The sequence below is a fragment of the Ctenocephalides felis genome, unplaced genomic scaffold (genome assembly GCF_003426905.1).
Source record: "Ctenocephalides felis isolate EL2017-DRISC unplaced genomic scaffold, ASM342690v1 CF-g0.4_SCAFFOLD_01170, whole genome shotgun sequence".
NCBI lineage: Eukaryota > Metazoa > Arthropoda > Insecta > Siphonaptera > Pulicidae > Ctenocephalides > Ctenocephalides felis.
Genome location: NW_020537324.1, coordinates 31,968,772 through 31,989,980, shown reverse-complemented (window position 1 = coordinate 31,989,980; position 21,209 = coordinate 31,968,772). Strand labels below are relative to the sequence as shown.

The 21,209-nt window shown below is 29.5% G+C and overlaps 1 protein-coding gene across 4 annotated transcripts in view; it reads left to right on the top strand.

Annotated features, from left to right (window-relative positions):
• The window catches only part of LOC113366182, a 224,494-nt gene extending 203,361 nt beyond the window's left edge, over positions 1–21,133 (top strand). For all 4 annotated transcript variants that reach the window (XM_026607749.1, XM_026607747.1, XM_026607746.1 and 1 more), the window contains 3 exons: positions 15,398–15,688; positions 18,460–18,693; positions 20,565–21,133. In XM_026607749.1, coding sequence (XP_026463534.1) covers positions 15,398–15,688; positions 18,460–18,693; positions 20,565–20,924 — 885 coding nt within the window. In that variant the 3' untranslated portion in view covers positions 20,925–21,133. The remainder of the gene's footprint in view (positions 1–15,397; positions 15,689–18,459; positions 18,694–20,564) is intronic.
• Positions 21,134–21,209: the final 76 nt, after the last annotated feature.

Genomic DNA, 21,209 nt, shown 5'->3' with positions numbered 1-21,209 from the left:
AAAAATAATTTAAATTTAAAAAAATCCTCTCGTTGGCATATTCCTAAATAGTTAAGCTTTGAAAATATGAAACGAAGATAAAACTTTTTTTTTTATTCTACACTCGTAAAATCGCTAAATAAATGGTTGGCAATTGATTAAGTATAAATGGTCTTTACAAGAAAACTGATCAGCACTATTACCATACCAACTGATATCTCCGAAAAGTTTTCGAAAGGAGAAATTGATTCATAATTTTTGGGAACCAAATCAGCTCATATCACATTTACCCTGACAATGAGAGAGGATACGTGTTCTCCAATTTATTTGAATAACGTCCAGATTCCGAAATAGAACATAGTGAAATATCTTGGTCTCCATTTAGACAGCAGACTTATTTGGAAAAGACAAACAAAAAAGCAGCAAATAATGATCAAAATGAAAAAATTTGATTGGCTACTGCGTAAAAAGTCTAAACTAACTTTCTGTTGAAAATAAGTTGCTGCTATATAAATCAATCATTAAACCAATCTGGACTTACGGCATTGAGCTCTGGGGATGTGCTTTCAAATCAAATATAGCTATAATGCAGAGAACTCGGTCAAAAATTTTACGTACAATACTTAATTCTCCGTGGTACGTTACAAATGAAACCATTCACAGCGATCTCTACATGAAAACGGTGCAATTAACGTTCAAAGAGTTTAAGGAAAAATACTAACGAAAACTGGAATCACATTCAAACCCATCAATAGGCGACATTACCCAACCATTTGGCGTAAGAAGATTGAAACGTCAATGGCCTTTATTTAGTCTTATATTAGCTTCAATATAACATTATCTTTTTAATTGTTAAACTAAGAAGATCTCATTGGAGTTCTTCTTAGACATCGCTCTCAAATATTGTCAATTTAATTTGAGTTAAAAAAACGGGAAAATGTTGTCAAAATATTCTGTACTTTTCTACTAATCGTCGCCTAAAAATAATTAACTCTCGTTATCGAGTTTCAACAAATGGCATTTAAATTTTTGATATCAGTTAGCCGTTAGTTGCAAAAACCATCGACAACATGTCAAATGTTTTTTAAATTTTTGTCTCAAACGATTCAGAATGACATGAACGTTGAGTAAACAAAATCAGTGAATCGAATTTCCTCACTTTCCCAGCATTTTTACAACTTTTTTTGGAAAGCTGAAATATAATAGGTCATGTCAACCATGTAGTTTTGGCAAGAAAATAATCAATTAAAACGGAAAATGAAAAAATCTGAATGAAGTTAATTAAATGCTATTTTTATTTCCTTGACTAGCTCTTCCTCTATCTATAAGTATATGCAAGAGCGCCTGCAATTACAACAAATGAAGATTAATCCTAATTGCAGAGCCGGTCGGGTTCTAGTTTGTTGAGAGCAAGTGCGTCATCGTGAGCACATGGGACATGTATCATATCATATTATTATGTTATTGCAAACACTTTGTAAATTATACTTAAACAAGAGAGTCAATAATGACGGCGTAGTTTAACGTTGCACTTAGCGAGATTAATGTAAGTACTTACACATAAATGATGCACACAAGTTTTTAAACGATTTATGAGTTTGCGGCTTGTAATGAGGTTCATCAATGGTGTATTCTTTATTATGTGTGATGAATTAATGGAAATCTTAGCTGGTTGCACAATGCGCATATTAGAAGAGTAATTTATGTTCTTGAATGATATGAACGACTGCTCTGTTGATACGGAAATGAAGAAGATAGTGTGCCGAACTGCCGAGCATCCATAATCCTAATCTGCCTGAAAAAAGTCTGGTTTCTGGCATTGAAACCACAAGGTTCCAAATTTAAATACTTGCGTTGCTTGTTAAATGCAAAATTTACAATTAAGCAGTAGTGCGCTATCCACTTTGTCCTGCAAATTTTTTGTTTGTTTATTGTTCATAGCAAGGTGTACACAGTACATTCAGCTATATATTATTACAGATATATATTATTTGACTGCGTGAGAAGGATCGCTATCCAGCGATAGCACCTTCTTAGGTGGTAAGTGATATTTTGTAGTAAATCATTGCAGATTCTTTTTTTGAGACGTTTTGGTGGTAAAGGCTTGAGCAGATCACACGCTAATTCGTTTGGATTAGACGAGCTTTGTATCTGGAGCAGTAAAGACTAATTTCTTCTTCTATAGTTGGAATTTTGAGATCTTGATGTATCAACCAATTGGGAACGTATTTTGGAGCTTTTCTCTTGCAAAATAGACCAAAAATATGTTTCCAAGCGAAACAGATGTTAATATGTGGAAATAAACTTGGTGACTTTAAAGTTAGCCACAGTCCATTTTTCAATTTTTGGTTTTGGACATTTGAATATTCAAAAATTAGCTTACGTCATATTACAGGAGGTTTATAACGTCTTCGGGTTGTGGCTTTATCATAGACGAAAACTCTCAATCCTCGACGAAAATTTGTATCCGCACACACATACGAAACACACACGCACAGACACACATGTATACACACATCAATTCACTTTTTTCTAAAGTATGCCAAAATGGTCAGAAAACGTAAAGATATACAAAAATTGACAACTCCGATTACTAAAAGTTATCCCATTTTGCTATATTTTTATAGTATGTAATTAATTTTTTGCAATCATAGAGTTATTAACTTCCCGTAGGGTAAGTTATAGTAATCGTCCAAAAATCGAAATCGAAATTTTTGCATTTCTCGACGTTTTGAAGGTTTTTGAACATTTTGGCATACCTGAAAAAAATGGATGTGTGTATGTATGTATGTATGGATACAATTTTCCAGTCACGTTTTCGGGCGCACGGATCAACCGATTTGAATGGTTCAAAACATTCGATTCCTATTGATAGCTGATTAGCTTTTGGCAAAGGCAGGTCCAGCAGTTACGGAGATAAAGAGCAGCAAGTGCAGAAAATAGAAATCGAGTTTTAGTTAACATTTAATATTCCTCGAACATTTCGTTACGGTACGGGAAGTTCCAGCAATTTGCCTTAGGGCACGATGCCACACACCCCACTAGTTTTAATTTTAGAAAAATGAGACAAAAGTAATTATTTAGTTAATGCGGCAAATCGTGTCGGCGACGACTCGTCGCAAACTAAACTTACGTTTTTTTTTTTTATTTTTTTTAAAATTAATTTACAATTACATTCATTTATTGATTGATTTATTAATTTTATAAAGAAATATATAACAAAATTAATTTATTACCTCATGATCCCCATAATTCTAATAAAGATCTGTGAAGAAATGATTTTTTAAACAATATAGCATGGTTTTGAGTGCATTTTTTTTAATTTTTAAAATTTTTTATTTTATTATCATAATAACTATATTTAAAAGCAATATAACCACATTTTGAAAAAATCCCATACAAAAAAAAATTCCGAGTTGAGAGATAAGTATAGCACTATAATATTCCGAGCGCAGCGTACCGACTGGCAGTCCGACTCCCGAGTCGAAAGGGTTAAAATTATACAAATAAAACTTAATTCCAAAAATTATAGGATTGTATAATTATATCTCTGACATTTACTAAATCGGTTTTGCTTTTTATAGAGGACGGAAATAACATAACTTTCTCATATCCTGTATGTAATACTGGTACATATGTGAATCTGTATTCAATATATTGTCGCTTATTGCAAATTAGTTTATATGCTAAAAAACTGCCTTTAGCATTAATTACTGCTTTCGCGATTCTGTGTGATATATCACACTAAGGATGTGCTTGCATAATTTCAAGAGAAAGGAAAGTACTAAGGATGTGCTTGCTCAATAACTGTAGTCTTATTTTCCTACGGATATATTATTTAATTGATTTCATTAAAGATTTATCGAGTATATTATTTATCCACGGAGTTTATATTTATATTTAATCACTTCTTCAGGTTCACTCCAATTTGATTTTTTCCAACAATGCAAAAATTAAGCTGTTTATTTGTTAAGTTATTTTGTTATCTTGGAAAGCTAACTAAAATGGTGCCGTTTGAGTTGAGATGAATTGTACGGACGGAAGTTTATATTTAAATTCATTTTAATATGCAAAAATGGAAAATGAGTTCTAGGTGCTTAACTTACAAAACATTCTTGGTCATAATAAAATATTATTCCTGTAGGAGAGATCAACGTCGCACACATCCAACACACATCTACCATAAAGTTCGTTTAAATTTCAGCAGTAAATTTTCTCGAGTAGATGTAATGCAAATTCCTGCAACAAAGTTTATATTTTTAGTTCTATATTTTAATTTTTCTGGGGTTATATTACATTTCTGGCAAGTCTGGACCGTTATATAAACACTGGATTAACATTAACTATTTTATGTATTTTTTATTTTTATTAAAAAAAATGTAATAAATATCTATATCGAAATGACCATCACCGGGGATATAATACTTCTTTCTTTAATTTAATTCTTAATTGATTTAGAAAAAGTTATTTATTGTCTAAACTGTTTTTATCAACTTTGGTTTTGCATTAGATGTTCACATTTTTATAGAAAAATTAATTATTTATTCAGTAAATTATATCATTGCAGTACTTTCTTCGTAACTGTAAATGAAGAAAAATTATTTTGGGAAAAGCGCAAATTTTGTCAACAATCTCTTAATTTGTAAATATAACTTATCAAACCTATTGGATTAATATTTGAGAGAAAACCATCGAACTTTTTTTTACTAACAAATTGCTATCAAATTTCGAGCATTTTTGGAAATTATTAATACATCAATTGATTAAAACAACCATCGTTTCTATTGTCTGACTTCCATTTTTATAAATTCGTATACGAAATTATTTTTGACAACTTTGGATCACTTTTTCGTTTATGATTTATATATAAAATATTTTATGCAACTGTTTGCATGTTAAACCCCATGTTAAGCTACGAAAATATTTTTCCCATGAGCGACGCTGCTGTACGAGCCAGCATGCCGCCCTAGTATTTGTTACACAAAATATTTTAAGAAATTGCTATTATTATCAATAAAAATGAATTTAAAAATATAATAAATGTATACAAGTATAAATAATCATAAAGCTGAAGTAATTATAATATGATTATAATCATAGGTAATGATATACATATAATTCACCTATTACGAGGAGTTTTTGAAATAAACTTATTTTATTCATTAAGCAGTATAATAAAGTGTTAATTTATTTTATGAAATATCTACTTACAAGATAAATATCGTAAGTTATGACTACTTTATTGCAACTAAGCAAAAAATGAACAGCCGCGTGACACAGATAATAATTTGCACTGGGTGTGAAATATTAAACCGTCGAGGGCGTGTAAACGTCTCCAGTAATTGACCTACTAAGTTGGTGGCCTGAATCCTTTTGTAACACGATAATTTAATGTAAATAAGTAATTTTTAAACGTTTAACTATAAAGATTTAATATTTCCTTTAGATATTGACCTAATAATTTATTAATTTATCCTAACGTATATGGATATTTATTTTATCGCGCAAGATGAGACATTGCGAGGTGGTCAGTTAGATGAGAAGATATTTGATATATACCACTATACCAGTATTTGCTTACTTGATTAAATACAGTTTTAATAAATTTTTACGTGCAATATATAATTTCTTATATTCATTCTAAATTTAGTTTTTTTTAAGTATACCGTATTCAATAGAAACTCAATTGGATCAGTATTATTAAGTGCATTATCTATTATGATATGCTGTATTTTATCTGTATTATATGTATAATAATTGTAGTTTTTAAGTCCTCTTGAAACTATTTTGTGGGCTATGTAAAATATGTATTGAATTTATTGAAAATCCCTTCTGAAGACTGCTTAATTTTGCATAGATATTTATCTTACAATTCATTTTCAATATATCAACTAATTGGTCAAGTTTCAACATTTGAAAAAAAAGAATTGATCGGATTAGCAGAAAAACTGTTGATCTAACGTTACCACTATAAATAGGGCCACTTGCAATTTTGGTCTATTAGTCATTCTAGGAAACTTTTCCGAAGAAACAATAGCGCGGAAGTAAATTTCGAGTCAGCGAAATTGTCAATATAATTTCTTGACAAATATGTTTCAGAACCTCAAAAAGTCAAGCATATCAATTAAATTTTTTTTTGCTGATTTTATATTGAGTCAATATAGTTTTTTTTTAATTAATTGAGTCAATGTAATTTTTTTTTAAAAGGTTGTACCACCAGAGATTACTTTTGACTATTTTTTTTACACTGGCATTTTCAACCACATGTCCTTTTGGCAAAAAAGTCTATTAAAATAATATAAAAAAGATCATGCAAAAAATCGTCAAAAAATTGACATTCTATTTCAGTATTTTTTCAATCCATTTTGTTTTTCAAACTTGTTGGAAAATTCAAGAATTTTGCATGAATTATATTTATAACTCTCCAATGTTCTCGAAAATGTTTCAATGTGTTCAATAGTTTAATATTATTTTCAAGGAATTTTATCAAATATTTGTCTATATTTTTCAAATATTTTATATTTTTTAACTTCCCGTAGGGTAAGTTATTGTAATGGGCCGAAAATCTAAATTGAAAATTTTTACGTTTCTCGACGTTTTGAAGGTTTCTGAACATTTTGGCATACCTCAGAAAAAAGGATGTGTGTGTGTGTGAGTGTGTATGTATGTATGAATACAATTTTTCGTCCACGCTTTCGCGCGCACGGATCAACCGATTTGAATGGTTTCAAAAACATTCGATTCCTATTGATAGGGAGATGTGCTGATTAGTTTTTGGCCAAGGCAGGTCCAGCCGATTAGGAGATACAGAGCAAAGAGTGCAGAAAATAGAAATCGAGTTTTTGAGAGATCGGAGCGTCCGATTTGAATGATCCCAAAATATTCAATTCGTAATGACGGGGAAAAGGGTTGATTAGTTTTTGGCAAAGGCAGGTCCAGCGGTTTCGGAGATACAGAGCTAAATGTGCAAAAATAGCAGTTTTTGAGAGAACTAAGCGTCCGATTTGAATGATTCCAAAAACTTTCTGCTTGTTTTAACAAAATAATTGATTTTGGAAAAAACAATTTTTTGCTTCAATTTTTTTTTCAAAAATTTTTTTTTGTATATCGAAAATAATTCAGATTTTTATTTTAATTCTGTTCTAATATATTTTAAACAAATAATTTCAACTTTCCAATTCAGTTTATATAATTCTTATAAATATAAATAGTCAATGTTACAATATTTATCTTAATCTATTTTAAAACATTTAATATTCCTCGATCATTTCGTTACGGTACGGGAAGTTCCAGCAATTTGCCTTAAGGCACGATGCCATACACCCCACTAGTTTATAACATATTTAATACATAAAACATATTTACATATAATTACATTAACTAGAGCTATATAAGCATTTTAAAGCAATCATGATCTTTTAATAATTATTATTAACCTCCTTTCAATTATACTTTACCCTTTTGAGTTATTTCAGTGTTGAATGGAATATTTAATTTTATCTTAAAGTTTACATATTTTCCGACTGGATTATAATATATTTGAAATCAGTCAAAACACTGCACGTTACGCTGCTCTTTTACGATATTTTTTTTTATAGCATTGTAAAAGAAAATTGTGGATTGCCATGACATTGACATTTTTATATTATCTTTCAAACTCATTTTACTTTTTTTTACTAGAATTTTTTTTTATTTATTTAGCAATATATACATTTCATATACATCCATATCTCAGACAGGCTGGTATAAGAGATTATGAATTGCTTTTATTTATACAAACTTTTGAAACTTTACTTTTCAATAAAATTTTGTTCTATTTCTACGCGCATCATTTTATTTCAGTGGATTTAAGCAATCAACTCTCCTGAGAAAAAAATGGAAATAACTTAATCATTAATTATAAGAAATTATTTAATAAGTAAATATTGTAAATTTTATATCGAAAAAACAACTACTGAGTTGTTTTTTCCAACAAGTCAAAGTAGTATACAATGTACCTTTTCGGCGGACTATTGTAAATCCATTAAATTTACTGAATGTCCTATACTGGACAGTTGTAAATAAAAGAGTTAATAAAAAAAAAATTATTTCAGTTTGCAGCAATTTCTGCACTTGCTCATGGAAAAGGCTTCTTAAGTTTTATATAGACTATTGAATTGAATTGAATTATCTATTTATCTTCGTCTTGTATTATTGTTAATTTTTGGTATTGATTAATTGAACTTTTGTCGATATGATATTTCGCAAATAATTGTAGAGAATCTTTAAATGATATTCTTTTAATCTTCGTGTCGCTGTTGCTTGCAAGATTCTAAATCTATGTTTTGTTATCTTGAAGAAAAATCCATCCACTATCTCGAATGTCCATCATATGTAGTTTTAGGTTTGGTCAAGGCATTTCGCAGTCGCGATCCTTGATAGCTTGGAGATTTGAATAAATTACAATATCATACCTATATATTGTTCCATATGTCAAGGATATATTTATATGATGCTCGAGCAAAACGTATTGTTATGCCGCGAGTTTTATATTTCGAAGTCATTAAGACCTGTCAAGATGAAATATAAGTTTTGTTGATAAATTATGCAGCACTTTTGTTATAGAATCAGTTTTATTTTCCAATCTATGCTGGGTTTACATGACATACTACAGGCTCATTTTACATTATTGTGTTGCATTAAATGTTTAAATAAAATTGTAATTGGTAGCTTGCATAAAATTTTAAAAAAGTTGAATAAATATTTTTGAATGAATTTAAGTTTAGATATAAATCAAGTTATTGAATTAAAAATGGGTCCCGGGTTTGCCGGTTGGATTCACGCTACCGCCATAGCATGACATCGGGCAACTTTGATGTCAAATTTCCACTTGAGGTTATAGATCTCAAGTATAGCTTCAAGTGAAAATCGCCTCTTATGGGTATAGTTGCATATATATAATAAAAATGTCAGCAAATACTTCGAGTATAGATAATTAGTCATATCTGGACTGGACAACTACTAGGTTGCCACCCATTAAAGATCCATATAATGAATTAGTCAAAACAATTACTGAATGTCTTAAGTGTGACAGATTGTAATTAAAATACAAAAAAAATGAATTAATTTTACTCATTGCGATGCTATAGTTTTTGCTGATGATGATCATTTTTGCTTTAAACAAACATTATGTTTCAATAATGTCAAAAAATCGTAGCCTGAAAGTTTGTATCCAACCATCAGTTGCTCCTAAATCCTTTAATAATCGTTTTAGTTTGCTTGCAGTAGTGATATCAGTTTTAACTTGAAAATATAGATCCAAAATATGATCTTAAATAAAAAATGCATTTCTGGGTATTGCTACAAAATATATCACATTTCTTTTAGTAATATCAGATAGAAATCCCATTTTAAATAGAATAGACTACCACTGGACTGCAATAATGCTAGATTGTAAGGAATTACATCAAATCAACTTGTACAATATTGAAATTAGCTCCGATTTCAAATATAAAATAAATATAAAATTTAAAAGTTATCTTTTAATTTAAAAAAACCCGTGGAAAAATTTCTACAGCAATTCCTCGAACTGTGAAACATTGTATTAAACCGATAAAGCGCAGGATACTAAAATTGTCTGATAACGCTAACTTATAATATGCAAATGTTGTATTTGTTAGCTTTTTCTCACATATCGCAAATAAAACATTCTAAAAATCAATAAGCTTTTATTGCCAAATACATTACTTTTGATAGAATTAAATGTATTGAATTACAGTTACAATATTGGTGTTACAGCTTCATTTGAATGTTATATAAATAACTATCAATCATATTGTAATTGTATAAGATCATTTTACTTTCCACGTTCGTGACCTGTCACCAAATAATAAATGATAATTTTCAACAGATGATATTTAAAGATAATTTTAGTGTCTGAAGCTCATAGTCATCACTGCTAAATGTAATATTAAATGATAATAACTTTTGCATCTTGAATTTTGCAAAAATTATGTCAACATGAAAGTAGAAAAAAGTCCATTATTTTGTGGATATGAGATAATTTATGGTATTGATAATTTCCAACTATATAAAAAATGTATTATAAAAATATTTGTTTTCAAAACTAAAGATCATGACATGTCATTCTCATTTGTTCCGATTTGATTTGATCCCACAATTTGTTATTATATTTAATTTAAAGTTTTATTCATATATTATAAATTAATACAATTTCAGATCGTAATGATTTAATTATAAATTTTAAGTGTAGAACAACGGATCACATCACATTGGTAGTAATTTCCATAATGTTCTAAATTCGTTGATAAAAATCTTAAGGCGCCAATTTTCCGATGAAATACACCGTAACATAGCGTTGTTATGGCAACGATATATTACGGTCCTTTCTTCATATAAATTGGTACTAAAAATTGTCAAAATGCTATGTATTTGCCGTGCGATCTGGAGTTTTACACATAAAATCTAACTTCTTCTATGTGTTATCATGACACATCAGAAAGATGCAGTTGTGATAGCATTTTTCAATGATAGGTTTTATATCCAAAAATCGCAAATACATAGCGTTTTGACAGTTTTTATTAGCAATTTATATGAAGAAATTCTATTTTATCGAAGAATGTGCCTCTAAATTGTAAGTATTAAAATACTAGTCATGTACTTTTTAGTACCGTTTATTAAATTTCAAAAAGCTTCTTGAAGATATATAGTTTTGTAACCAACAATTGAATCAAACTTATTCATAGACTTTAAAACCCAAATCTTTGAAAAATACTAATGGGGGTTTGACATTAATAGTTGAAGCTACAGACTTTAAAAACAGAAGAAAATTTTGAAGAAGGGAATTTAGCAATTTGTCAATAAATTACTTTTACGATTTACCAAAGACAAGCACAAGTAAAAAATGAAATTTTCAGTACATTTATAAAATATATGGAGTTCGTGGCGCAATAGTAAATTTTCGTCCTTGCTACCACAAGGTTTCGAGTTTAAATCCCACGTTGAGTGCAACTTGATATCGAGCTCTATTGAATACAAGTTTCACTTGAAAATACAGGTTAAATAAATTTTTAAGTAACAATAGCCTTTTTCGGGTAATACTGCACAAAGTTAAAATATCATCACAATAATTAAAGGACAACTATTGGGCTGCCTTTTCATAAAATAATATGTAAAGTTTATTAAATAATTATTTAAAGCTATATAATAATTAAATTTTATTTGCACATAGGTCAAGAGTTCTATGATTTCAAAGAACTCTGACAAAATATGTTTAATCTCATGAACCTTGTGCGGGATATTGAGTAATTTAATCTTTCTTATAATTTAATTTAATCTTTCTTCTTATTTAACACGTAGTTGATTAAACCGCTGTTTCCTATGTCATAATTCATAAAACACATAATGGAATTATAATACACTAATTTAATGAACTCTAACCTTTACAATTCAAAAGCAATTTATCATTGTTCTTAACTAGAATGGTTTGTTCAAGATATAAATATATAAATAGTTTTAATGTTAAAATGGAAGTCAATTATCTTATAATATCCACAAATGTTAAATGTTAAAAAATAAAATGTTAAAAATAAATTTGGCTAACACAGTAAAATTCTGTAATCGTGACAAAAACGCTGTTTTGTATGTCTTAATTAATAAACAATTAACAAAACTTTACTAAAATAAACCAATTTATTCAACTATTACGCTAAATGTGTACATTTTGGCATTGGTCTTGACTAGAAAGGTTTGGTCAAGGTGCAAATAAATAAATAGTAGACTTTTATGACCACATTATCCACAGATTAAAATGAGTTATTAAGTGGCTTCCGTGCTGAACTAATCTCATATGCTTGCGTAACATCTTTTAATAAGATTATTACGTCGTTAATTAAGAAAAAAAAACTACGAGGAAACGCGCATTATAAAAAAATATTGCAGCAATGCTTGTATTTTTAAATGCCGAGATGTGAACTAGAGAGATGTAAACATAAAAATCTACCTGAAGGTCATTTACGCAAGCGTGTTCAGATTTTGAACGTAGTAAATATTTTTTTAGTTGGGAATAGTTATTGTTTTCTATGAATAATTTGTATTAGTTTTGCAGCATTATTGATTAAGTAACTCCCATTAAAAGATTTTTTATAGAAATGTAAAATAATCATAATATAAATCTAGAGATTTATAATATGATTATTATATCTATAAACTATATCAGATGCTATTTTTCTGCGAATCAAAAATCTTTCTTGGAAATTAATTTGATTTGCATCTAGATCGATCTTAGGATTATAAATTTTTTTTTACCATAAACAATTTAACTAGATGTGGATTTGTTTATCTAATTTTTATATTCGATATCAAAACCCTTCAAGTTCTTAATATGTTTGAGATTTAGCATATTAATGAATGACTGACTTTTTTTGTACCTTACTTATGTTGACCCTTAATGCTTGTCATTTGTCATCAAGACTTTGTATATCATTTGTATGTCATTTGTCATCAAGACTTTTTATATTCATTTATTTCATAGTACATACTTTTATAATTTTCGAAACATTGTCATAGATTCGAAAGTTACACAATTTCCAATTTTTAGTTACAGTTAGGCTGTAATGAATAGTTTAGTTACAGTTAGGCTGTAAATGAATTTTAGGATATGATACAGTTTAATCAACTAAAATTAATTTATATATGTGCGTGCAAATACGTGATCCTATGATCGAAATTTCTAAGAATGCATTATTCCACGTACGCATTAGAAGGAGTTCATCGAGCCCATCGAGCCTATTTTTGAATATAATTCTTTTGTTACTCGATATGAGTTTATACTTTGTAACGACATTTCTTAGGATGACTTACAATGTTGAAAAATGATGATCGGATGAGATGAGATGAGATGATCGTAGTGTATATTATACTTATAAGCAGTTGGGTCACAACATAGTTTATGTCCAAAAAAGCCTAACATATTTGAAAAATATTTTTTTAATATATTTGAAGTAAAACTTCTTTAGGCGTGACTAAGGAGTAAATCTGTGGAAATGCAACGAAAGTTACTTTACGCCCGAACTGTTCGTCAATCGCTCTCTATGAAATCATTTCTATATGGGTCGATTGTGATTAGTCGTCGTGTATGTGAATAGAGATTTGCCGTTGTAACGACATTTCTTAGGCATCAACAAAGAAATCGACATAGATAAGCATTTTAAAGTTACATCGTAGTACAAATCTTGATTTAATGAAAAATGCCTGAATAATTTACCCTGTTCCTTGAAAATATTAAAACAAATTAGACATTTGGCCGTGTACTAAACATAAGTTTATTGATTAGAAATTATTTCTATATTATTCGTAGTTTCTATAAATGTTTGAAGTTATTAAAATGGAAAATATTTTTAGGCAAGACAAATATTACAGCTGTTCAAAGAATGATATTATACGATGAATGTATGTTAATTTTAATTACATGAAGTTCTTCAAATACAATTACATGATGAGTAAAGTTACGAAAACAATATTTGTTTGGTCGTTGTTGAACATAATATCTACTATGTGAACGAATATTATAGAATTTATTAATTAGCATTTACTTCATTTCTCTAATGAAGGTTCATTTCTAAATGCTAATTACAATGACAAACCGATCATGTCATATTTGAAGTATTACTTTAATTACATTATTATTTTTAAATATTATATATTTTTAATGCTATTATAAATATATAATTTATAATTTATCATTATATAAATGTGTATAATGGTTGACACTAATAAATGAGTGCATCACGAGTGTTACCATATTACTAATAAACATTATTCAAAATTTTTATTTAACTTAAATTTGCTAATTTGTACAGTAGCAAATAAGTTTTACTTCAATCGCGTGTGATCCATACGCGCACTATTTTTTTAAATTTTTGTAATTGGTCATAATGAGTAAATTGTTTTATTAATTATTCTGAATCGTTTGGATTAAATTCCGCTCAGAAATTTGTTCTCTGGTAAAGTCTCTTACCACATACCTATTTATGTTGCGATTACTACAATAGAGTAGAGCGGGGCTTAAAGCTCCGCGGGTAGAAAGGTCCAACGCAAAATCTCAGAAACAAGTAAAGTTAGGAATTTTAACAACTATTTTTAAAAGTATAGTTGCATAGTGAACCATCACTTAATTTTTACGACGAGAAATCAGGACATAAAAGACAATATTTGAAAATCAATAACAAAAGAAATTTTCTTGCGTTGTTAGTGTTTATTGGTCATGAGCACTTGACGAGACTTAATGCAATTTATAAGTCTATGTCATTTCATTGTTCTATAAGACGCACTGTTATTTTTAAATTTGATTCAACATATTTTCTATATAATCTCTACAAAAGCTTAAATGTGGGTGTCATAAAAAGGACCAACTGAATTTCTATAACATGAAATTAACATGAACATAGTTCGGTTGTTGCTTGTTTGATACGTGCTAGGGAATGCAATACCGATGGAAAATTTCAATATTTTTTATTTTAAAACCGGAATACCGGTAAATTACCGGTATTTTTATTATCTTGAACAAACGTAAACAAAATTGAAAGTTATTAGACAAATATAAAAAAAATGTATATACAACTACAACTATATTCAACTAAACAATATTTAAGATTGGATACTTTGTTGAGATAAATAATAAGTTACTATAATTGTTGAGAATTGTTATTTAAAACAATGTGATGCTTCTATAGTATTTTCAAACTTCGAAACGTTTTTGAAAAATAATATTTTATAATTGTAATAAGAAGCAAAAATATTTAGTAATTATCACAATTATTATGTATAAAGTTAGAAAAAAATAAGGATCACGCAAATTTTAGCGCAAATGTCACTTAAAAAACCGTTACATTTTTACATAAGATGAAACAAACATCATTATCTATCGGTCCAATTCTATTTATTGTAACACTTAGTAAAGCAATAAATATTTAGTTTAATGACGAGTTGGGATAATATTTAACATTTGTTTATTTTATAAAATCACTTGAAGATATAGCTGTTTATGCGATTATGATATTTAAAGATAAATTTGTTCCGAGAAATTTAAACTTTAGTGTATTATGTATCAAATAGCGCTTATGTAAAAATACCGAAAATACCGGTATTTTTGGGGTAAATACCGGTAAAATACCGGTATACCGGTTTTGCATTCCCTAATATGTGCTATGTGTTGTGATGAAGTTCATTTGGTTTAGACAGTATGATTTTTAGTCAAATTTTTAGTCAATTTATTACCTTTGTATCCCTGCTCTATATCAAGAAAAGAACGGTTATTATTAAATTAGTATTTTTTTGATCTTTATCTTAAAGCAATATTATAAAAAAATAAATGTGTATATAAATAATAAATATCTTACATTTTATTTCTTCATTCCAGATGTCTCCCCCATCTCGAAAACGTCTTTCCTCCACCGGCGACAGCAGCGCACCTCCATCCGACGGTAGCGATGCGAGCAGCGACCGCGGCAGCAACTCAGATGGCCCGCACGCCCATCGTGACGGTCACTCGCCGGTCTGCCCGGAGGAACCTTTCTGGACAGCGGTTGCCGACGAAGCTGCCGTCTTACAGCGGCAATGCGTGGACGCTTTGCAGCAGCAGGACTGCGGGGAATTGCAGGAATACGAAATGCAACAGATCGAGTCCTTCTTTAGCGGACTTGGGACTGAGGTAAGTATCCTCATGTATACAAGACAGATTTTTGTCATCCAGATCAAAAGATAATAGATATATTTATTATTTATAAGTCAATTATTTTATGGTAACGTTAAAAATTATGAATTAATATCAACAAACTGTTGAAAAGTTGTTTTTTCAAATATATTAGATGAATAAAATTGAGCAATGTAAAATTTTCTTTACAATCCGATATCATTCCATATCTCCAATAATTATGTGAGCCTATTTCGAATACGTCCCATTCAGAAGTCTTTAGTATAAGTCATGAAAAAAATTATCTTAACTATTTTGTGTTCCTTAAATATTCTGTTAGTAAATTAAATTGAGAATATTTGTTGGAAAAGTATGTAATATTTTAAATAATCTTTAAATACAAAACGATAACTTAAAACAAATAGAGGAACTGAAACTAATGAAAAGGAAAAAAATGAAAAATAAACAAAAATTTTTCTCTCAAGAAACAGACTTTCAAGTCACAGAGGCCTATTTTGTGTATGAAGATGTTATTTCATCTTGAAAGGCCTAACAAAGGTCATACGTAAATATATTTTTTTTATTGTTTGAACAGCAATCAGAACTCTTATATGTTCTATAAGCTGTTGGTTAAGGACTTACGACTACCGTAAATAATTGATATTGGTTGTCTTGTCAACGTTATAAATTCGAGATTTATATCGAAAGTAAAATATCATAAAATTTCGAATATGATCTGAAAGATATACAGAATTGATCTAATGATGTTATACGAGTATAAGCAATAAAAGTAGATATTTCATCAATTGTTCGCGCCTGCTTCACAAATATTATATATTTAACCTCGCCCATTTAACAGCAATAAAATATTTTTCAGATGCTAAACCAGTTTTAAAAAATTTCGAAAAAATTGATGTATGTGTGTGTATGTGTATAGATGCTGTAGTATTATGGTGACCATACGTCCAGGTTTGGCCGGGACAATCCCAGATTTTCATCCTGTATCCCAAGTTTTTCTAAAGCAATATTTGGCCCGTATTTAGATCCTTTTCCCTGATTGTCCCGCTTTTTCGAAAATTAATAGGTAAATTAACGAAAATTTTAAAACTAAACGAATATATAAATATATATAAATCATTAAGTTAACCAACAACAATTTATTGGTAATTAAATAGTTTATATATAAGTAAATAACCGGAATAATTATTAATAATATAATTATTTTATTATATATATATATATATATATATATATATATACATATAAATATATATAAAATATATGAATATATAGTTAAAAAAGATTATTTTACAGAATAATTAAGTTTTATATATAAACATATTACTTAATTGAATAACATAAATATGAATTACTAGAAGTGCCAATTTTTTCAAATTAATTAAAAGAAAGTTAAATAGAATTTTATACAAATCTCAAAAGCGAGAAAAACATAGATAAAAAGTATTACATATAATTGAATAATAAAGGTCTTACTAAAAGTCCGCATTTCTGATTAAGGGGGTTGTTTGGTTTTTTATTATTTTTTTTTTTTTGATTTTGAGATTTTTTGATATTATGAAAGCTAAAAACCTTAGAAAAAAAAATCATTACAATATCTATTTTTTTGACGAAGTTATAGATATATATATCTCTATATGTATGATCCTCTGAAACCGTTTTTACATCGCTCCGCGAGCTATTGTATGCCAGCTGCTCTCTTCTTCATTATAATACCCATGCACATGACCTTTTTAATGTATCAGCATCTTTGAACACCATGGTGTATTTAGTACATTAAATTAAATGGTGTATTTAGTATATTATATTAAAAACTTCAAATACGTTTTTCTCAAATTGATTATTTTCAATTAGGTGCCACAAATTAAAAAAAACTACAAGTCGGATCGACTTGCATTTTTTTTTTAATTTGTTCACCACTGCAATACTTAGTCGTCCCCCTACCTCAAACAACTTGATAACATTACGCAAAAAAATTTTGCGAAGCTTCTAGCCCCAAAAAAAGGTTTTTTTGACACTATTTTTTTTAAATAGCTGCCATTTTTTTCCTCCTTGCTTTTTTTCTTTCATTTTGGTAGGGGGACTGAATTCAAACTTCTTCTTCAACGTAGTTTCTTTTTTTTTGTTTCAGGCGATGCGCAACGGATTTATCTGTGGCACCGCAAAAGAGATCCATTTTGCAAGGCCGACTTTGTCGCCCCCTGGTTAAAAAATTATAGCAAAAAAAAGAAAAAAGAGAATTTCGTAATATTCTATGATTTTGTAATTTTGTTTAAAAAAACCGCATGTCTCTATGATAAATACATTTCGAGAAAAACAAAAACAAATACCTTGCATTTTTTGTAAAAAAAAACGAACAACCCTCTTAAAAAAATATTCATGCAAATAACCTGAGTTTTTAGTATAGGTTTAAATAGCATTTGTTATTGTTATTAATGCCAATACCACCGACGCCCCCGTCCCGGTTTTGACTTGACTTGAAAAAATATGGTTACCGCCAAATCAGATACTTTAAAATGATTTTAATAACATGTAAAAATGTTGTTTTCATTTCTAGTGGTTCCATACCAGACTGTGCGGCGCATACGCGCTTCGCAATTTGGTTTTTAAAACAGATAAGCAGCGCGATCGCTTGGAAAAATATTCAAAATTTTTTAACAATGTATGGAAGTTCCAACATTTTACCTTAAGACACGATGCCATGCAACACTAGTTTCAATTCCAAATCGCACCATTATAAAAACAGTTGATTAATTTACTGTTTCCTTTAGGTATACGTATCATCGTCTCTTGCCAATCTTTACTCAACGACTCAAACCGCATCAGGTGGCTGCGGCGAATGGTCGCTGCGTTTTACTGGTGTCCCTGTTCTACTGCATGACGCTGGAATATGCAGATCCAGGTCGGAACCTCGAGTTCAGCTGATCCTGGCAGAGCGAGGAACATGCTTTACCTTGTGGCGAGATACTGTCGATCATCTTTCTGATTATAGAGATGCTGGCCAGGTAATAAATGTAGATACTAATAAAAGTAAATTCGCAAGTTCACAAGGTTGAATTCCGCACTTGCAACAACTTTATATTATTAAAATAGCCCTGTTTATCACTGTGTTTGGCAGAGTCGTAGTTTGTTCATAAATTAATAAATTAATAAATTTGTTTACATGGTTAGTTGTAAGTTTAAATTTTTAGTTCAACAATAATGTTTTTTGTTGTTATTATATCTATTTTTGTTTTAATTTTGTGAAGGGTGTTTTATTTAACCTTTTAGTCTCTCCCCTTTTCTGAAAAGGGTCACGTTGAGGTTCCAACGATGGAGTTTACATTTTTCACGAGAAAATCCGATTTGTCAATTTTGTTTTTTTTTCGAGTTTTTAAGTCATTCTGAATCGTTTGACGCCGAAATTGAAAAATTATTGATGCGTGTATAAGTGTGTCTGTGTTGGTGAATCAAAACCGATCCTGAATCGATCGGAAAATTTGGCCATTTGAGAGATTGGTAAAGATCTGTTGGAGCTTTTTTTCGTAAGTAATTGTTGATATTTTTTGACGTTTTTGGTGAAACTTTGTATGATATTAAGTTCAGAGCATAACTAATGTCCTAAAATATCCTACAAAGTGTATGAACGAAAAATGTTTTAATTTTAAAAATTCATTAAAGTTTGCAAGAATAGGACGCGATTTTTAATTTTAAGTTAAAGCATCTTGTTTTAAGGAAATTGCCACTTACACCTAGTTTTATTTCTTATCTGTAATGTCACTCAAAAAAAAAATTCTTATGATTTCTAGGTGTCGCAATTATGTATTTAGCAGATTTTTATTCTTTGAACATTTGACTCAAATTTACATCAAACTTTTTAAAAATTTGAGAAACCAGCAATATTGGCAATTCTAGCAATAACTTCAACGTAAAAAACTCGAGTTTTTCGAGTAAAGATCTTTACTAGCTCTAAAAGAAATACTATAATATAATTATGTACTATCAATAAAACCACTTTCAACCTAGATGTAAGTGGAAGTGGATTAATTAAGGCAACTTGCATATACATAGTTTCCGATATGTGTAAATAATCGACTTAATCAATAATAATTGTGATCAGCTATTTAGACAACATTTTGATCCATTTATTTTGAAAATAAAGTTTACGCTTTTACTAAAAATCGATATATGCGATTTCAGATTGATATGCTTCAAACAAACTTATAATATTCGTAATTGAATTAAATATAGTGCACATACAATGGCTTGTGTATTTTAAAAAAGCGGCCTATAATTTTACACGGTATAATTTTTTTTAATTCAACTACCTTTTGAAAGACTATAATATTTTAAGATATCCGTTTAGACCGCCATTGTAAGTTTCATTAAAAACGCTGTAAAAATTGCCAACATTTAATCAAGAAGTTATTGACCTTACCGATCTTTGCCAAAAACTAATCAGCCCGATTCTCAAATGATATCTTTCGAATAGTTTTGAAATTTTAAATATCGGTTCAGAATTTTTTGCAAAAAGATCAAAAATTTACACTTTCCTGTTTGTTCTAAAGAAACGGTTCGGCCGCTTTTCTTGGAAAAGTTCACCAATGCAAGTACTTATCGAGTTTTATAAAATGGCTTTTAAATTTTTCAAATCCGGTTAGCCGTTTTTGAGAAAACGTTGACGAAAAGTCAAAAATCGGTTGTCATACTCGTACAAACCTACTTTTATAAAATTTGGTGTGAAACGTTTAAAAGAATGCCTTCAATCGTAGAAAGAAAAAAAAAAGAAAATACGATATTTTCGTGAAAACATAAACCTTTTCTTCGAGAAGTTAAAAAGAAATAGCTTTTATAAATCTTTACAGCAAAGCAATTTTTTATCAAATTTTTATTTTAGGCATTCCATACAATGTGTTTGGGCTCAGACCATCGCGTCCTCGTTGGCTTATCGTTCGATAGTGCTGCTGCCGCCAAAGAGACATGGGCTCGCGTTGAACGTCTTGTCTCTGATCCAGAGAACATTCGTCTTAACGCAGGAGGACGCAAGAAGAACAAGAAAAACAAGAAGAATTCCAATACCTGCGGCAGTAGGAAGCAATTGCAGCAGCTAGAGTTGCCTAGAAGGCCTGCTTCCAAAAGCCAAATATCTATACCTTGTCAATTTCAACATGTGACCAGCGTTACAGCTGCGGATAGAGACAGGTATTTCACTTTGCAGGCTATGGTGGGTCCGCCGGACGGACAAACAACTCGCTGAAGTTATAGAATTACTTATTTTAAATAATATTTAGGGTATATAATCAATATGTTTAATATGTGTGTAATCTAATTTGGAAACTGGGAGTTGCCTTATGCAAGCAGGTTTATTGGTTTCTACGATTCTAGAGGAAATTGCAGGTGGTTCACATGCTACAAATGTTGTCAAGTATATTGAAGTTTCAATTTTCGGATAAAATAATTATATTATGGGACCGGTGTTTTTGTTGAATACGTGCATGAATTAATAGTTACAAATTGTCGGCAGTGTCTTTGCCGTTGAATG